Genomic DNA, 21,103 nt, shown 5'->3' on the forward strand with positions numbered 1-21,103 from the left:
TGGAATTCCTGGAGGAATCCCTGATACAATCTCTAGAGAAATTGCAGGTGCAATCTCCAAAGAAACTACAGAAACTTTTGATACTATCCCTGGGGAAATTCTAGGTGGAATATCTGAAGGAACTTCTAATTAAATCCTTGAACGAACTCCTGATGTAATCCCAAGAAGAACTGGTGATGTAATCTCGGTGGTTCGAATCTCTGAAGAAACTTCTGATGTAATCTCTAGAGGAATCTCTATAGGAATTACTGATGAAATTTCTGAAGAAATTACTACAGTCGACTCTCCACATCTCGATGTTCTACATCTCGATATCTCTCCCTATGTCGATGATTTCATAAGTCCCGTCAGTCTGCATACATCTTCATTCTCCATATCTTGATATCTCGATGTGTTTCTGTTGATTTTTCGTTCTCAATTTTCTCTCCGTATGTCGATATGACCAATATCGAAGGTTACTAGACCAAAGTTTTGGGATTCAAAACAAATTAGGAGCGCAAAATGACGTCTGTTTGTGTATTACTTTCTTGGAAACGGAGTGTTTTTCAATCTAGTATTCATCAAAAATGTGTTCTTTGTCTCGATTCTCTCTATCTCGATGGTCCCTTCGATATCGAGATGTGGAGAGGCGACTGTAATATGGTTTTTAAAGGTATTCCTGATGGATTCCCTGGAGAAACTCCTTATGCAATCCTTGAAAGAAATCCTGATGCATTTCCTTGAGGAACTCCTGATATAATCTCTGAAGGAATTACAGGTGGAATCTCTGAAGAAACTTTTGATAAAATCCCTAGAGAAACTCTTGATGAAATCCCTGATGTAACTCCAGGTAGAATTCCTAGAGAAACTCCTTTGATATCCCTAAAAGAAATCCTGATGGAATTTTTCGAGGAACTCCTGATATAATCTCCGGAGGAATTCCTGATAGAATCTCTGGAAGAATTCCATGTGGAATCTCTGAAGGAACTATTGATGGAATCTCTGGAGGGACTCCTGATGAAATACCTATAGGAACTCTTTATGGAATCCCTGGAGGAATTCCTAAATATATACTTAAAGGAACACCTGAGGGAATCATTGGAGGAACTTCTGATGAATCCCCTAGAAATGTTCCTGATGGAATTCCTATAGCAAGTCCTGATGAAAACCCTGGAGGAATTCATGATAAGATTTCTGATAAAAACTCCTGATAGAATCCTTAGAGCAACTCCTTAAGGTGTCCCTAAAATACGTGAAAGTTTCCAGCGTTTTTTGCTGCAAAGTGCCAAAACAGAGAAGCGAACACAATGATACGTCCAAATGGATATCTATAATACGCCTAATCCAAGGGAAATCGTTCTTTCAGCATACAATCCATCCGTCAGTTTCTTTTCTTCATTTTTGTATTGTTAATAAATTTACATTTAAACAAATACAATTAAGTTACACAGCATTGTTGTCGTCTACCTTACAAACTTCCTCTCTTCCTTATCTTGCTTTCCGACGAACCCAACTTATATCCTCCACTCCATAATGGGCCTGAACTTTGTATATATCATACATCTTTCCATTACACAATAAATGTACCTACCGTCCGCCCGAGCAATCAGCGCAGAGGGTCCCGTTTTTCGCGTGCGAGCGCTTTGCATGCCAAACAGGGTCGCTGCCACATCCATAGGAAGCCAGGACAGCGCCAGACATCGTGTTATAGTTCGCTCGCTCGCGGACGATTTTGCGTTTTTGAGTAATAATAGTTGTGTAGTTTTAATCAATTTGATTGATTTCGTGTGTGGATTTTTCTCTTTTTTCTTTTCTTCCATCCTTACCAGCTACTTCTTCATTTGTTTTCTGCTACGTGATTTTTGCTATTTTTTTGTTTTCCTGCCTCGGCGTTGATCTTCTTTGCACTGCACTGGTGGATTCCAAATTCGGTTCCGCAATTCCAGCTTGGCATAGATTGGAACCATCCATGCGCGCAAGAATCGCAACTACGTCGCTGGCTCTCCACCGGTTTTTCGGTCTGTTTTTTTTTCCTACTCTTTCGGTATGTGTTTTGTTGGGGTGTTTTACGATTTTTTTTTCATATTTAATAAAAGAGACATTTTACTAAACACTAAATACTTGTTTATCTCATTTACTTGGTTTTGTTTGCATTTAAATTAGTTTACCTTTAAATTTGTATAGATTTTCTTGCTCACATTCATTAATAACTAGAATTTTAAATGTACTTCCTTATCGGATTTTCCATTTTTGCTTTTTTTCTCTCTTTATATTAACCATAGATTATATAAATTGTAATATTTTGGATTCACTTGTCTGCGCGCCACACGATTAGTGCGTGGTAAACCGGTAAGAAACCGGTTTGCCACCTTTCTTAGTAAAGAATGATTCTCCTCTATCTCTCGTGAAACAATGGATGAATGCAGTCAGGATTGGAGTTCCTGATCGCTTTTTTTCTTCGTTCTAGTGACTGAAAATGTGTGCAATAATGTTACTGTTCGTAAAAGATTTCCTCCAGTAGTAAAACATCACTCGAGGTGAATCTCGTTCTCTTCCGTGTGCTTACACTGATAAACGGGGGGAAAAAGTTTTGTGTTTCATTCAGATTTTTATCTTTAAGATGCAGGTGGTTTCACAAACCGACAACGAACGCAGATAAGACCATCAAGAACGTTAAAATTGTGGTTGTGTGTTTGTATGTGTATTGTGGATGTGTTAGTGTTGGTGACGTAGTGTTTTTCTGAGTAACAGTTAGTTGAAGTTGACGATTTCCTCCTCTATGTGCAATTGGTTTTGTTTCTCTTCAATTGTGTATGAATGCGTTTCCTCAGTTTTTTCAACGGTTGAGACGTTTCTCATACTCAGTGGATGAGTTTTAGCCATACCTTGGTGAGAATGAGAGGCTGCTGACGATGGCGTGCTGCTGCATTAGATCTTTTGGCGTTTGACTGCCGTTGGGGCGTCGTACTCATCGCTATCGTACTCGACCTGATCGTCTTCGTCGTACACTTCGACACTGTGCTCGGCACCTCCGCTGGCGTAAGCGTTATACTGATTCTGGTAGGATGAGTGCTGAGAACCTATAAAAAATAGGATAAGGATAAGATTATGATTAGTGGGACCGAATGCTCTTCTGGCGATTTTGAACCCAAGTCAGATTAATGCCTCAAGTATGGAATCGCTATTGTAACACTCCCAGCGAAGTTTAGAATCGCTACAACAGCAACTTTTGATCTCCGATCCATTCTTGGGGAAGTTACAATATTGAAAATCGCGTAATAGGGCAATTCGCGTAATAGGGCAATTCGCGTAATAGGGCTAAAAACGTCGCCTATTGTTGAACAGTCCGTGTGTATCTTATGGCGTATTCAACAAATAGCGAGCATTTTGACAGTTCAACAATTGCCGAGTTACCGTAAAATGGGGTGAAGTTGATCACTTTTGAGTGATTCTGTTCTAAAATCCCTAGAAGGATGCATGTATTATCATTCAAATATTTTTAAAACATACTGGTTGAATGTTTATCGAATTATACAAAAGAAATGCTTACGAAATGTTATCAAAATATCAAAAACATTTTTTAGAAATTAAAAAATGTAATCTTTGATTGCGGGGTGAAGTTGATCAATTACTACAAGTTTCCTAAAATAAAGATACATGCTATTTACTAAATTTGGGGTCACTGATCTCGAATAAGCCTCAAAAATCTTACAACTTGTTGATGAATCGGTCAATTTCTGAATTGAATGTTGAGAATTACAGAATACACCACATTAAACGCCTAAAGTTGCAATTTTCTTTGAAATTAGCAACTCGCTCTCAAAAAGAACATTATTTTCTCTGAAAATGAATTTTTATCCGCAAAGCAAATTTAAAACTGGGTTCGCAGCACGTATCTGAAATGTTTGAAACAGTTTATGTAAATGGTGTCTTTATATAGCCTTGGCAATAGTCGAATGTTTGGAGTAGAACCTTTCAACAATTCATCGAACATTTCCTTAAAAATCTATTTTTTTCATGGTATAACTATCTTGAACGCCAGAAAGAAGAAGAAGAAGAAGAAGAACTATCTTCAACGGCGCACCGAATATAGAAACGTCAAGAGCAGTTATCAGGTGATGCGGTATGACAGAGGTTGTGATAATTGAAAACGGATCATAGCTCTCTTGGCAGTTTACACATGTGGGTACGGGAATGACCAACTTCTCCTCACTGATCAACTACACCCCGAATTACGGTACCCTAAGTTCATTTGACATAGAAGAAAATTGAAACTAAAAATATCACATGCTTTGCCAAGTGTGCAAATAGTCTGTTGGATGAGCTTCTCAGTTGTGGTGGTTCAGAAATTGTAAAACTAAACTTCACGTTCCAAGAATGATCGCTTTATGGATGCCGTGTAGGTCATTCTTCAATTCGTGGTAGTCTAGGGACCTTAGGAGAGATCTCGGGACAGTTCCGTTCGCTGAGAGGACTAACGGAACTATACGGACGTCCTCTAGGTCCCACAACTGCTTCACCTCCACCAAGTCATGGAACTTTGCTATCTTGTTGGAGAATGTTGATTGATCATTGTGGTCCAGAAAGCTCTTCAAAATACAGTTGACACGAGACAAGAACTTTTCCTGCAGCTCCTTCTTGATCAACGTGAGGCGAGCTTCTAGCTGTTCTGCTAGGTCGCTGTTGGAGCTTAATGTCGACAAAAATGCTGCTCACTACGACATTTCTATGGTGTCTCTGCGACTACTCGTTTTGCCCAATTGGCGGATGAAAATCTCTGCTTTCTGTGCGACAATGCATTCTACTCTTGGGCTGGCCTCACATCAGAGACCTGTTGAACTTCTACTGGACGCTCATGTGCGTTTCATTGTTCTACGACAACTTGTTCTCCGCTGCTGCTGTTCGAGCTCTCCTGGTTGACCAGTTGGATGCCGAGGTTGGTCCAGCAATTCTGGTTGGAGGATGACTTCCAGTTCACTGGCGCTCGTACAACTCAATCCGGTGATATGTTACGTAGGGTAATTCGCCAATTGTTGAACGTTCAAAATGCTCGCTAATTGTTGAACACGCTATAAGGAATACACGGGCTGTTCAACAATAGGCGACGTTTTTAGCCGTTCAACATTAGGCGAATTGCCCTACTATTCAGAGTAGTCCCCCCGGTGTTGGATCTATCCTACTCCGACGAAGATTTCCCGAGCGGCGGAACATCTCCCGCTATCCTGCTACTCGTAGTCTACTCCTAAGCTGGCCAGGCAGATGCCGAGGTCGGTCCTGCGATTCCGGTAGTAGGATTCGTTTCGCCGAAGCACTTCAAACAGTAAACGACGCTCCAGAATTGGGTCCAGCAGAGCTGACACAGGGTGGCCACCAAAATCCAATTTTCAAATTCCCGCTTTTTTCCCGGTATATTTTTCAGTATTTTCCCGGTTTTTATTTGTGCTAGTAAGAAAATTTTTGTCAGTTTTTGCTCACTTCGGTAGCCTTTTTTTAAAGCTACTGAACCTATATTTTTCAACAATACGCTTCTTGCTTAGGTGTATCTTACTGTCAAGACAATTGCCCCAGATGCCAAAGTAAACCATACAGGGTCCCAAACAGTTAATGAGGTTGAAGATATTTCCACAATTTCTAATCCTTCGATTATTTCTTCATGAGAATGAAAGGTTCTCTAAACCAAATAAGTTTATGATGAAAAACAGGATAGATAAATAACTTTATTTGAGAGATTTATCGGCCGAGGCTAGCACATCTCTTGAAAATGAAACGAAGCCACGCAAGTAAAAGCATGTATCTGTACTTTATTTATTCTTAGTCGATTAGTTAGCTTATATCATATTACAAGCTCTTATAAATAAAGGATTGTTTTCAATAACATCTGGACTTTTTTCAATGCGATATTTTTGAGTGCTTGAATCTTCTGAAGTTTCTCAACTTCGATGTGAAATTTAAGTTAAATAAGTTATAGAGAAGTCCAAAAAATGTTATCCCTGACAGTAAAAGGAAAAATTAAAAGTAAATCGAAACATCGTTAACCATTGGTAAAATGAAACATTTTAAAGAATAGTCAAGTCAAATCATTAATATTTAATAAGACATATTAAATGTACTATTAGTGGTGCACCTAACGGAAAACAGCTGAAACTGTCTGATAAAATAATAAAATATGTGATTTTAACTAACCAGTCCTTCTATCATTTAAATGTATGAAATTACTATTTATTCAAAAATTCCCTGCAAAAACCCTTGCACCAATATTAGGAACACTGTTCCTTTAGTGGTGGTATGTTTTAAGCATGGTTCCTTCAACGGCGCAATCCATTGATTGCTTATGGGACCCTGCACTATGGGTACTGTTGCACCACTATAGGTGCAAAGAAGCAAAATTTTCGAAAAAAAATAATTGTTTTAAATAGCTTAGCAATAGACCATTTCCGTCAGATCTAACCCCCAGTTTTTGTATTTTTCTTCGAAAGACAATCATTTTTAATGAATATTAACGCTTTCAGATTTTGTTTATATGCACTCCTGATTTTCTTACAAATTTTTGAAAACATGGATACTCACCACATTTTGAAAAATAATTCGAGATGCGGCACAGTTTGTTCAACCCTATGGGTATCAGCGTGGTGGTTTTGCAACAGGTTTTCGATTTCACCCCTGCATTGGGATGCTTGTTTACATTTGGAAACGTCAAATCAGGTGCGCGCTCAAACTGACCGTGATCCCGGTCAGGGCGCCCAAAACAGGAGCGCCAACGAAACTAAAATTACTCAAACGTTTTTGAACCAGGTTGGAACTGGCGCAACCCATTCTGAATCACAGTTTCAACTCCAACCCGATTCAGGTCTTCCTTTAGTACAATACATTTTCCTCCACAGATTCAAAATTTAAAACCACCCACTAACAACAAATCTCTCATCCACCCAACAGTTACGGCCAAGATTATTATAATGACAGGTTTACCGATCTCAGCAGTCAGTGGGTGCGCGGTGTGGTTAGCTGCGGGGAAGGCGGAAGTGACAGTTGGCGAGTTGGCTAGCTGGCGGGTTTGTGTACTCAACCGTTTCTATGGGGTTGTTAGGGAATGTTTATTCCAACAAACATAAACACAGTGAAGTGAAAATTTTCTCCAGCATTTTGTCGCGAATCAAATTTTCGTCTTTAATGTAGTATTCCGGTGTTTTGTGTCGACGAAAAGCAGATTATTTGAAAAATTGGTTTACAATTGCATGTAATACATGCATGTGCAATGTGGAAATTTCGAATAGTGCAGCGGGTGAGAGCCACCCACCACCGATGGTCTACAGATGAAAGAGAGGATGCGCCGTCTGACGATGACGGTTGTATTCTTGTAACTTTATCTCGTAAGTTAAGTCATTCTACTATCAGTGCATTACACAGTGAAGTAAATTCAGATACTTTGCCGCGTATACCACACAGATGTGAGTGTAAAAGAAACATTCTATACCTACTTTGTCACGCCATGCATCTGATATCCAAACAACCAAAACAAACTCGCCAGCTGTCACTTGGCATTTCAAAATGGCGGAATGGGAAATCTGACACATTGGGGTACCTCCCTTCTAGATACCTTGGTTACGGCACTGCTAGTTCTATTAGAGGTTCTTTTTACTATTAATACCGACAAATGCCTAGATATATCTGTTGGCTGTTGATCCGGAAGATTTCCGCCTTGAGGCAGCAACAGCCGTGCAAGAAAATTTTGAGCGGCTGTTGCTGCCTCCAGGCAGGAATCTTCCGGCTTATCCAATCCTCGTCAGGCATCTGTCGGTCGACTACAATCCTTGCATTACAGAACCGTGTAGTGTTCGCCGGGTGCGGTCATAACCGGCCGAAGCGGTGAAGGTGGTTTCCGCGGTGATTACGGAGACTTCACGAACCGTGAAGGAAGGAGGGAGCGAAACCAGCGGAGCCCATTATGATGAATGAAAACATAAACAAAAATCATCTGGTCATGCTAGCTGATCTTAAATTCACTACAACGTGGTGGCAAAACCATAGGGGAAAAAGGGGTATGCATTTTTTCGAGGTGAAACAAATTGTAGGAGACCGAGGGGTGAACTAACGTGCCGCAAGTTTTTCATTGTTTTCTAATAGTTAAAGGCTCCAAAACATATCGGTTCCTTAGGAAAGTTTGTTCAGTAAATTGACAGAAAGCATATAAGTCAATAAAAAAAAATCACGGAAATGGTCTATTCAATTTCGTGGATATTGTTCGATTGGTTGATGTTTCGTTACAATACAATCAAAGCTGTTATTTTAAATAAACAATTTTTAATTATTTGTAAGTTTAGAGCTCAAAGATATTCGTTGAAAACAGATTTTCCCGGTGACCGCTTCAAATTCCCGGTTTTTCCCGCTTTTTTCCCGATGGATTCAAATTCCCGTCTTTTTCCCGCTTTTCCCGGTTCGATGGCCACCCTGTGACAGTAGCGTTGGCAAGAGCGTGTGACAACTATGCCGAGAAAATTGGAGCCAAGGAAAAAACGGCGCCATGCATAAGAGCCAAAAGACGTGTGCAGAGAGCCAAACGGAAGCCAGCATGGAAGAGCGTAAAATTACCTATCGGCTGGCCAGATCCGCGTTCAAATGGGAGATAGCGACGAGTAAATTGAACTGCTACAAGGAGTTGTACCGGGAAGCTGACGAAAATTTCGGGGCCCATCGAGTAGTGATGGCGAAGATCAAGGGCGCAGTACCAGCTGAAATGTGCCCCGGCAAACTGAAGTTAATAGTGGACGGTCTCTTTCCTACACATGATGCCGCTGACGTAGATGAAGAAAATGCCGGTATCCAAGTTTCTAACGCCGAGCCAATAACGATTGCGAAAGGATTGAAGCTCCCGGTCCAGATGGTATTTCTAACGTAGCGCAAAGGGCAGCAATCTTGACATTCTCAGATATGTTCAGCGGATGGAAGGTGCAGAAGCTGGTGATGCTGCCAACACCGGGAAAACCGCCAGGAGATCCTGATACTCATGGACCAATATGCTTGCTAGATACTCTTAGTAAACTGCTGGAAAAGCTCATGCTCGGCAGGTTGACGATCTACACGGAAGGCGAGAACGGTTGGTCGAAAAAGCAGTTCGGATTCCGTAAAAAGACTTCGACGGTTGATGCTATTCGGACGGTCATCGCGTGCGCGGAGAAAGCGGCCAAGCAGAAGAGGAGAGGCAATCTATACTGCGCAGTGGTAACGATAGATGTTAACCCTCTCTTTCCCATGGTAGCTCCAGAGCTCCACTAGTTTTCGACGAACTGGAGATAACCCGAATTAGATGAATACTTAGTAATAGTTACTAGAATATGTTTATATACTCATCAGATTAATCCAAAAGTAAACTAACTGTTTCAATATTAAAACTATTGATAAACAATCAATTTACTATTGAAAAACAACCAAACACTTTTTTACCGAATTCGAAAAATTAAGACTATTTGCAACATTGTTTGTTCAAGTACTTTTGATAAAAACGCTTTTTTCGTGAAGAAATAGTCGATCAAAGTCGTGGGAAAGAGAGGGTTAAGAACGCGTTTAACTGTGCCAGTTGGATCTACACAGAATGCGGGTCCCCGGATATCTGCGTTAAGATCTGCAAAGCTACTTTCAGAACCGGGTATTGGTTTACGACACAAATCAGGGACGGATTTCAACCAAAGTAACGGCGGGAGTTTCCCAGGGATCCATACTTGGTCCAACAACACTGTGGAATATGATGTACGATGGAGTGCTAACCTTGACCCTACCGAATGGAGTCGAGATCGTCGCATTCCGCCATCCGCCCATGGATAGTTGTGTTTTTATACCAAAAATTGTGCACAAAATCAGATCCTGGTGCAGCTCAATTTCTGGTATACCGGGTAGCATCACGTATATCATGAGCGGATACTACGATCGCGGCCATGTCTCCAATTCCATTACACTGTAGCTCTTCTTCTCCTGGTCAAATCGCATCGCTTTTGTATTCAGTGGGGTTCTCCCATAAATTGGACCAACATTGTGTAACATCGACAATTTTCGAGAGTTCCTCACCGAAGTCGATCTTGCCGTTTCGGATGCGGTTGTAGAACATCCTTATGAACTTTTGCAAGAAACTCTGGAAAAAAAACCTGGATGTTGGAGTAAGTCTTGGATGATTTCCCACATCATTATTGAAAAAAAAAACAATCAATCGAATGTCTAGATATCCTACAGACGCAAGTAAACATCGGACGGGATCCCAGAAGAATATTATGTAGCAATGATCAGAAAAATCAATGAACTTTTGAAAAATCCATGGAAATTTTTTTGGAGAAATGTTTGAAAGTAAGCCCTGAAGAAATTCTTGAAAACAATCTGAATAGATTTCTTGAATAATCCCTGGTGTAATTTGTGGAGTGATTCATGGGAGGAACCGAGGTTCAAGTCGTAGATAAATCCATTTGAACATTGCGGAGGAATCTCTTGAGAAATTCTTGAAGGGATCATTGGAGAAGACCTCCAGAAGAAATCTGTGGGAAAACCACTAGAAGAATTTTTGATGCTTTCTTTAGAATTGGTGGCATAGTCGCGTAATAGTAACTGAAGGTTTATTTGGAACCTCCAGAATGCACTGTGCAACCACAAGAAATAAAAAATGATTTAAGAGATCATTTTGGTTAAAGAAAAAAAACTTACCATCATGATTGGCCGAACTGTAGCTGACGTTGCCGCTGTTGTTCTGACCGGGCGAGCCGGGCGCCGACAGCATCAGCTCGTCGTTAACGGGCGAACCCTCCCGCGAGTTGTTGTCCATGTAGCTGGGCGAAACCGGCGCCGACCGGGGCATACCGAACGGCGTCCGGAAGCACTGAGATCCCCGCTGGCGTCGCTTGCGGTAGCTCTGGTCGATCAGCTTCAGCTCACTCGACGGGTCTATCCGCCAGAAGCTACCCTTGCCCGGTTCGTCCTGTGATCGTGGCACCTTGATGAAGTATCTACAAGGTTTAGAAAGGGATTAGGAACCTGTAGCTTGGAGGATGCCGCAACGAACTTACCGATTCAAGCTGAGATTGTGGCGGATCGAATTCTGCCAGCCCTTGTTGGCCCCTGTCCGGTAGTAGGGGTAGTTTTTCGATATGAACGAGTAGATGCCGGACAACGTGAGCTGCTTTTCCGGTGACGCCGAGATTGCTTGCACTATCAGCTGTGCGTAGCTGTACGGTGGCTTGTCACCTTCGGCCATGGATTGAGATGCGGGTGCTTGGAATTCCTGGATAGCAGGGGGAGAGAGAAGTTTTACACTGGTGGTTTTCATGATCTTCTTCCGGAATTTTATGAGAAGTTGATTCAGGTATTTAGAATTTATTTAGTACCTGATTTGAGTATCTTGTACCTTTTAATTCCGTCATAATTGCTTATCTATGACAGATGCGCGTATTTTGACTACCACTTGTAGCCTTATTCAGTAACAGTTACTCGTATTCACTGTGGATACGTGTAACTGACATTGAAGAAGGCTACAAGTGGTAGTAGAAATACGCGTATCTGTCAAAGATAAGTAATTAGGGCGGAATTATAAGGTACAAGGTACTCAAATCTACTTTTTGGAGCATTTTGGTTGAAAAAAGCAAACTTCAGAACCTTCCATAGGAAATAGTGATTTTTGAGAGGCTCGCATTAAAATAGTGACCAAGTCTCTAAAAAGAAACTACCATGGCATGTTAATGTTTAATTGGGTAAACCAGAAAATACTTACGACGTAATTGTTGTTGTTACTACTATGACTATTGTGACTATACTGTGGGAACTCGTGCGTGTTTTGCCGAGGGCTCGTAGGGCAGCTATTGGCCGCGCTGATGGTACCAGTGGGCGATGGGTACCCACTGCCGCTGATGTGCATGCTGTTGTCTCGTCCGCCTCCGCCGCCACCGCCACCACCACCCCCTCCGGCATAATGGCCACGGATCTCCACCGCTAGGTTGGGATTGCTCGAACCACTCTGTTCCGGGATGGAGATCTTGAGCGGTGAGTAAACGACATTCGACGAGGGGGATTTGTCGCCGGCGGCGGTCGTCGTGCCACCCACGCTGAGATTGCCTCCGACCGCGGCGATTGCTGCTGCCGCCGCTGCCGCACTGCCACCCGATCCGGTTCCCACCTTGATCGGAGTGTGCTGGTTCAGGTCGATCGAAATGCCCCCGTTGTTGGCTTGATCGATCAGATTCTCGAACTGAATCTTGATATTTGTACTTGGGAATCGAATGCTACAACTGAAATCGATAGAACACAATTTAGTAGGTGAATTTACTTTTCCAAATCTTTGATTATAGCAATTAACCCGTAGATACCCAAGACTATATTACTTTACCAATAGTTCTAATTTAGTAGATTTGAAGTATTTTTTACTGCAATATTCTTTGAAATCAAGGGGATTACTACCCATAAGCCCGTGGGACAGTTATACGTTTATGGAAGATAAGTTTTGTGTGTAATTCCTTCCCTATACAACCTTCACGCTTTCAATAACAGCTAAAAAATACATGTTTTTTCGAAACTATTCAAACTCATGTCTATTTCTTATGAGTTTAATTATCAGAAATGCTTTTTTTACTGATCACTGATCAACATGTGTTATATGAATCTCATGAGTTATGAATGTATATATTGTCGACGTCATCTCTTGTAGATACTGAAGACCTAAACTCCAGAGTATTTTCATTGACCTCGTGGCAGAAGAACTTGAAAATAAAAACTCTGAACCTATTGTCAAGAAAAAATACTAATATAGAACCAAGAAAACTAATAGGAAGCAGGAGACAAGAGCTTCCACAAAGAATCTAACCAGACGTTTCTCTAAAAATATTTTTAAAACTTTTTTTACCTCCTCTTATATTTTACCATGATTTTCCCTAAAAAGTTTTTGAAATTAATTCATGGAATTGCCCAAGGTTTTCATCAGATATCACTTTAAAGATTTCTGCATGACTTAGTGATTCTGTTACAGATTTCCTAAGGAATTGATCCAAGCATTTTGTTTTAGATATATTCTAAAATTCAACCAGGAAGTTCTCCAAAATTGATGCAGGTTGTTATCCAAGGTTTCCTTCAAAAGTTTAAAGATTTCTTCAGGAGCGCATTTAGCAATTCTATTACGAATTTCCTAAGGAATTGGAATTCACAATAATTTTGTTTTCGATACGTTCAGGAATTCAACCAGAAAGTACTCCTAAGATCCATTTAGATTTTTTTTCAAGAATGTCCAAAGTCCTCCAGGAAATTATTATCGATCTCCATAGGACTTCCACGAAGATTTTGATATGAAACATCTTTAACCCGTATGGGCCTGAGTGAAAGAAAAAAAAAAACGCTAAAAGTCTCACCGCGCAGCGAATACCTTACGGATTTCAATTGACTTGTTTGGGGGTACTCACGTATTTGCATATTCTGAATCTACGTTAAAGAGTGCTTCGTGAAGCCCAAGCAGGACGGTTCGATTTTTGCGTCGTCGGATAGATTTTGCTCACGGTTTCACGAGTGTTTCCGTCGCCAGAGAATTTTTTTCCTGTTTTGGAGCGTCTTGCTGGGTAGTGCTTCGTGAAGCCCAAGCAGGACGGTTCGATTTTGCATCGTCGGATAGGGTTTGCTCACGGTTTAGGAGCGTCTTGCTGGGTAGGTGTTTGGGAAGGCCCAAGCAAGACGGTTTGTTTTCGGGACGCCAAGAAGTTTTGCAGTCATTGTCAGTTTTGTGTTCAGTCTAGGATGGATTACCAACTGGTGAGTTCGTTTCATGCTTATGGTAACACATTTTTTTTCTTGAAAGCGTAATTTTTATGTAATATCAAAACAAACTTCGTATGGTTCGTCACTATAAGTGTCGGCATTATGCTTTTTTTTATACAATTTCAATATACATATATTTTTCTCTTTTTGACATTTTAATAATTTATTAAAAATTATCTTTTGAATTGTTCGACATTGTGAATGTTGACGTATTTTTTAAAACTTCTACCATATCGAGACAAAATGCACAGAAATACTCATATGCAATTTTCAAACAAAACATGTATGGTTCGTCACTACAAGTGTCGGTATTATTCCTGTTTCATATAATTTAATATATATACATGTAATTTTCAGTTTTCGAAATTAATAAAAACGTCCTTTGAATTGTTCGACATTATAGATGTTGACGTATTTTTTAAATCTTCTACCAAAAACTTCTCGAGACAAAAATACAAAACTAGCTTTAAATATTAGTCGTATATTTCCCCCTTGTCCATGGATCGCATCACCGACCAGAGGTAATTCCCAGATCTTTTCCTCCCTCACTAATAAACACCCTTCCCGTGGTGATTGTGGACATGCAGAGGTATTCTCGGTCTCTAGAAGCAACAATCATTACACCCTAACATTCCTTCTCCATCCCAACTGACTGTAAGGACTTGGCCGGCGCCGTTACTGATCAATAATATTAGATCCGCTAAAATTGCACTTCGAGAGTAAGCGGAAACTCCCATCCCTTATTCATTTGGATCGTAGTGCAATTCTTACCAGTTCCGATCAATCACGGAGTAGCAACCATTGCACATTGGTCCCAAAGTCATATCTAGGAAGACAAAAATGACTGTGCCTAAACCATCAAGTTTAGATATATGGTGTCTTTGGCAAAGTTTCTCCATATTTTTCAGACATTTTTTTCAGAGATGTGAAATTAGGGTGGCCCACATGGTTTACGAGATCAGCACATAAACTTTTTTGCTGACGCATTTAAGACTACACAATGTTCTACAATGTTTTAGAACAACCGATTTGGAGCAACTTTGCCGAAGAACCCAAATTTCTATCTCTTATGGTTCGCGAGTTATGATTTTTTTTTATTGAAAAAGTTAGGGTGGTTCTGAAAAATCAGTTTTTTCTTGATAACTTTTTATACGATAATTTCTCGCAAAAACTTTGTTCTGAGCACTTTTAGAACTTTTGATTGCGCAACTTTTTGCCGAAGGAACTACTGTTCTATCTCTTATGGTTACAGAGTTATCAGAAATTTTCTTCGACAAAATGGTTGTTTTCAAATGCCGATATCTCCGAAAGGCGCTAACGGATTTTCAAGCTTTTGTCGGCATTAGAATAATTTATTTTTCCTCTGTTTATGGTGAAAAACCTGTGAGGACGTTTTTTGTTTGAAACGATTGACAAAATTTTGAAAATAATATGGTTTTTGACCGAAAATTGTCCATAACTTGAAAAATATTCGAGATAGCTCTTTGATGCCTTCAGCAAAAATGTGCAAAATTGAAAGTTCTGAAAGTGCTTCATACAAAATATTCATAAAAAATCAACGCTTTAAGATATATTCACCATAAATCGAATTTTATATGGTGAAGAAAGCGAAAAATGAGATTTTTGCTAGAACAATTGAAATAACTGTATGTAAAGTCATTTAAAATTGAATTATCATGTATTGATATCGATCATAGTAAGCGGAATCTGAGGAGTTGAAAAAAGGAAAATTATTTGCTGAAGCAGTTTTCGAGTGTTGAAGATCCACCTCCTGGTTCGTTACCTTAGACAAGTATTTGGGATTTACATCTGGTTCAAATTCAAGATTCATGCATTCTTCAACACAACAGGCGAATGCTGCCCTGACTAATTCGTTTTGCCAGATAGAACAATTGCAGATACTTCTATATTTCTATGGGAGGATATCACGGGAAGTAAGGTTTTGGTAATTTGAAGGAATTCTTCAAAGTATAGAGTAAGGTGGGGCAAAAGTTCGACCTAAGTGGTATAATCAAAGTTTCCAGGAAAACAATAGCAGTTAAAACAAAACAAATACTGTACAATAAACCTTCAACATATTGGCTATAATTTTGCTGAATAAACTTGTGTCAAAATATTTACCCATTTTTAGTTATAACAGTTTCAAAATTGATTGTCTTATTCGAACTTTTGCCCCACCGGTGGGGCAAGAGTTCGAATCTAGTGTGGGGCAAAAGTTCGCTGGCTAAAACACAAAATATCGATCCTTTTATGACAGGCATACTTTACACCAGTCGTAAACTTAAGTTTGCCGAAAAATACACACTAAATTTTCTTCAAAGAATTGCCCAAAACCGGGTTAATTGTAATATACTCAAAAGTAGCAGTTTTTCGAAAAACTGAGTGGAAATGTAAAATTTTGGTGACAGTTTTCACACAATCAGACAAATTTATAAAAATTTGAAGATAATATGTGGGTTTTAGGCAATTTGCAAACTTTTCTGTGATTTTATACATGGGTCGAACTTTTGCCCCGCTGATTCGAACTTTTGCCCCACTATGGGCCAAAAATTGTTTTCAAGCATTTATGCAAAAACTAATACACCTCAAAGCAACCTTATGATAGGCCTAGAAACGCCCTTACATAAAATATTGAAAAAGATTTTATCTTCAATTGGTTCCATGCAACGAAAGTTTGACTAAAAATTACAATATTCACGTCAAAAAACAACAAATAGCCATATCTTTTCCAAATCTCAATCGATTTTTATGATATTTGGAGTAAATGTCTCTTACTTGAATAGCATTCGAACCACCATGAAATTTATAAGATTTGTTTTGCATTGAGCTCGAAATCTTAAAAAGAAACTCTTACCCCACTCGAACTTTTGCCCCACTTTACTCTACGTTTTGTTATCGTTTAGGGTTGATAATATAATAAACGGGACCGGTATTGAACGCATGATCTGCTTAGTAAGCCGAAGCGGTAGCAATTTATAACCAATCACGGCATAGGTTAGCGGGACAAACATTATGTCGCGAGAAATAACAAGACTTCGTTTATGGATTAATGTTCCTTGGATCACTGTTAACGTTCAACGCGCCGTCATCGTAATCATCGTCATCATTGAAACTTCAAAAGCAGTTTTTCTGTTCGAAAACAAAAATTATTCGATGAAAATGTGTTCACTGTGTTTCGATTGGAGAATAGAATACAGTGAACACATTTATTATACCTTTTCTTGATTTTGAACGAAAAAACTGCTTTTGAAAATTTTGAAATCAATGACGGATCCTGCCCCCTTAAAACTGCTTCAGCAACTAACTTTCCCTAACTCCTAAGATTTCGCTTACTGTGATCGATCTTATTTTATTACATACTAGTCCCGGCAAACTTCGTCTTGCCATCAAGTAGGCTGTTGAAAAACGCTATGGATCGTCCCATACAAAATGACAGTTCCGTTCACGCTCGTTGTTTTCGACTTTCCCGGTGAATATCCTGGGATTTTTATGCACACAAACACGTCGGAACACTTGACGAACAGAACGGAGAATAATCATTCAAATCGGTTGACCCGTTCGGAAGCCATTTCGTGACATACAAACACCACTCCATTTTTATTTATATAGATATTTTCAATTTTAAATGATTTTACATACAGTTATTCCGGTTGTTCCAGCAAATTTCTCTTTTTTCGCTTTCTTTATCATATAAAATTCGGTTTATGGTGAATATATCTTAAAGCGTTGATTTTTTATGAATATTTTGTATGAAGCACTTTCAGAACTTTAAATTTTGCATATTTTTGCTGAAGGCACCAAAGAGCTATCTCGAATATTTTTCAAGTTATGGACAATTTTCGGGTAAAAAACATATTATTTTCAAATTTTTGTCAATCGTTTTAAACAAAAAACGTCCTCACAGTTTTTTCACCATAAACAGAGCAAAAGGTTATCTTTCTAATGCTGACAAAAGATTGAAAATCCGTTTGCGTCTTTCGGAGATATCGGCATTTGAAAACAACAATTTTTTCGAAGAAAATTTCTGATAACTCTGTAACCATAAGAGATAGAACAGTAGTTTCTTTGGCAATCAAAAGTTCTAAAAGTGCTCGGAACAAAGTTTTTGCGAGAAATTATCGTATAAAAAGTTATCAAGAAAAAACTAACTTTTTCGATAAAAAAAATCATAACTCGCGAACCAAAGGAGATAGAAATTTGGGTTCTCCGGCAAAGTTGCTCCAAATCGGTTGTTCTAAAACATTGTAGAACATTGTGTAGTCCTAAATGCGTCAGAAAAAAAGTTAATGTGCTGATCTCGTAAACCATGTGGGCCACCCTAATTTCACATCTCTGAAAAAAATGTCTGAAAAATATGGAGAAACTTTGCCGAAGACACCAGATATCTAAAATTGACGGTTTAGGCGCAATCATTTTTGTCTTCCTAGATATGGCTTTGGGACCAATGTGCATTGACATGTACAGTCAGTCTATGCTATGCTATGCTTTACTATAACGAGTCCGAATGGTCCGATTTGGGAGTATCTCCAAATCCTTACTTTCTGCAAAGTTGCGGTCTTCATCAAAGTTGTTCAGCAGCCTTATGGCGTTCATTAGGTGCAATTTTTAATGCGTAATTTAGCCGCTATTTGACGCTAGCGTGCATTTAATTTGGTCATATTCTAGCAGGATTAACCAGTTAGAATGTTCGTATGTTTAGCAAAGTTGTTCAAAAGCTTGAGCAATTTGAGAAAGCACTGTTTAGATGGCAATTTTGCCGCTACGTGGCGCTAGTGTGCATGTAATTTGGCCATATTCTAACAGGCTCTAGCTCATGATTTCAGCTACTTAGAATGTTCGTATCTCCCAGGCTTTAAAAAATTCAATAATCTTTGACACACGAGCCATAATTTTATCTCTTGAATGCGCCCGCATTCACACAACACGCCAGACTCGTGGAAGGTAATGAAACACGATAAAAAACACACACACTATTCTCTGTTTGGTGCCGATCATTGTGTGACCACGTGTTACATTTGCTGAACTCTTCTGATCAAGGAACATAAGCGAATATGTTCCATTTTCTCTACAATGCTTGCGACCAAAGGGATGTTATATGAACCAATAGTTCATGATTAAGTTGTTTAGGGCCTTATTATCAAAAAACATGGAAGTTGTTACTAATTTTGAGCAAAACGTAAATCACCCGAATGGCTCGGTATCGTTGTCCTATATGAGAGTTACTGCTCTCTCGTCACGTACCATACGAGAGAATGAATACCAACTTTCATAGGGCTCTCAGAATGCGATGTACCACGAACTGTTATGATTCGAGAACAGTTACTCTCTCCGAATATGGTTCGGATCAAATTATAAATTCTAAACGTCGTTATTTGGCACAGTTGTGAAAACCATTGAATTTCATCAAATTCCAGGCAGGGATGTTGATAAACTGATCACGATCATACATTCTGTTGTCAGTTAGTGATAGGACGTATTTCTAATCTTCATTTTTCCGGCAAACTTATATCCAATAAAGCTCTTTTGGAATAGGGTCCTAAAGCCATGTCCCAATTTTAGTGCCAAACGCTTAAGTTTATGCCAAAAACACATGTTTACTCAATTTTCTAATGTTTTTCATTTGTTTAAGTGCAATAAAACATTTTTTTTATGTTTTTATAGATTTTGTCACACCTTTTGATTTATACTCTAATTTTGGGTGTATTTTGTTTTCCGTGTCCCTTCCGAAATGTCAGATAGGAACAACCCCAGTGTTAAAACTAAAACCCTTGTGGTATTTTTGTCGACTTAGCGAACGTCAAACATGATCTCAAGTGTCAAGGTTCATTTATGAATCCAATTTTTAAATTGAAGTTTTAATATTATATATCCGTTTTTTGAGCGGGGAAAATTGCTAAAGTAGTTGCAGTAACATGCTCTTCCGTGTTATTGAATTAAAGCAAGATTTCATTAAACATTTTAGGACCCTATTGCATCATTCGTAACTTCCGCGATATTAGAGTCCTTTTTCACAAAAACGTGCGCAACGCCTGCGATAGTCATTATTAGTTCAACCACTTAACGCAAGAATTCTTCCAGCGGTTCTGTCTCGGATGCCCTTCCAAGAAATCGACCAGGAGTTTTGTATACAAGTCTCTAAAGATTCGTCCATAAGAAAAAAGGAAAGCCTCAGTCCTCTGAGTATTCATCTACGGATTTTTAGGGATTTCCTCCAAAATTTTCGTACAGAACATCTTTAAGAATCTGATCAATACTATTATTTTTAAAAGAATTCCTAATAATTTTTGTTTGGTTTAATTTAGAATTCAACCAAAAAATCCTCAAGGGAACATTTTTATGGATTTTTTTATTGGTAACAAACTCATACAGTGCATCCTTTACGGTTCAATAGACTCTGAAGCTAAAGTTTTGCAATTCTTTAAGATTTCAATCATGAAAGATATCCAGGAATTATTCCTGGGTATTCATTGATATTCTTTCAGAACTTTCTCATAAAAGTCCTCTAGAAATTTATCCTTGATTGTGTCTACGAATTTCCAAGAAATATTCTCAGAAATTATTGGAAGAATGACTGAAAAAAACACTCGAATGTGTTTTACAAGGAAACCTATAAATATTCTGTGATGAAGCTCTTTGAAAATATCTGATTAACTCTGGCAGTAAATCCTTAAGGAACTTATGGGCTCCTGCGCAAGTCTCTGGGAAATACTTAAATCATCTGTGATGAAGCTCTTTAAAAATATCTGATGAACTCTGTCAGTAAACTGTTAAGGAACTTAAGGGCCTATGTACAAAATTTGGGGGATTCTCTAGAATCTAGAGATCAACGCTTTTCAACAGGGGGTCCGCGGACCCCCGACCATGTAAAAAGCACGCTAAAACGAACATCTCACAGCGAGCCGTTTTTTTGCCGTTACCAAAGTTGTGAATCAGCAATCGGTATCAAAGTATCAACGGATGTCTGCCGCATACTTCTTCTTCTTTTGGTGTTACGACCCAGCGGAGACAGAGACTGCTTCTCAGGTTGTGTTACACTATGTATATCGTGTGGCAGGTACGAATATACTCTGTACCCTGGGAGTCGAGAAAATTTTCTTTGCGAAAAGATTCTCGACCGATAGGATTCAAACCCACGACCCTCAGCTTGGTCTCATTGAATAGCTGTGCGTTTACCGCTATGGCTATATGGACCCCATGTGTAGAGGAGATAGAAATTACGGCAGAACGTGTAGATCGTTAATCCCATTACTTCAGAATAGTTTGGATGGCCTAGATTATCCAGAAGAGTGTACCAATAGCGGTCTAGTTTTCACTGAGGGTGTGTGAATCAATTTTTCAAACTTAATCCGCAATACTTGCT

General features: G+C 39.2%; 1 protein-coding gene across 4 annotated transcripts in view; it reads right to left on the reverse strand.

The window, feature by feature from the left end:
* Positions 1–1,534: 1,534 nt before the first annotated feature.
* LOC5571305 (forkhead box protein K1) overlaps positions 1,535–21,103 on the reverse strand; it is an 85,406-nt gene continuing 65,837 nt past the window's right edge. For all 4 annotated transcript variants that reach the window (XM_021840854.1, XM_021840839.1, XM_021840846.1 and 1 more), the window contains 4 exons: positions 11,720–12,233; positions 11,019–11,233; positions 10,660–10,958; positions 1,535–3,059 (listed from right to left, as the gene is read on the reverse strand). In XM_021840854.1, coding sequence (XP_021696546.1) covers positions 2,908–3,059; positions 10,660–10,958; positions 11,019–11,233; positions 11,720–12,233 — 1,180 coding nt within the window. In that variant the 3' untranslated portion in view covers positions 1,535–2,907. The remainder of the gene's footprint in view (positions 3,060–10,659; positions 10,959–11,018; positions 11,234–11,719; positions 12,234–21,103) is intronic.

This window comes from Aedes aegypti, chromosome 1, assembly GCF_002204515.2.
Source record: "Aedes aegypti strain LVP_AGWG chromosome 1, AaegL5.0 Primary Assembly, whole genome shotgun sequence".
Classification (NCBI taxonomy): domain Eukaryota; kingdom Metazoa; phylum Arthropoda; class Insecta; order Diptera; family Culicidae; genus Aedes; species Aedes aegypti.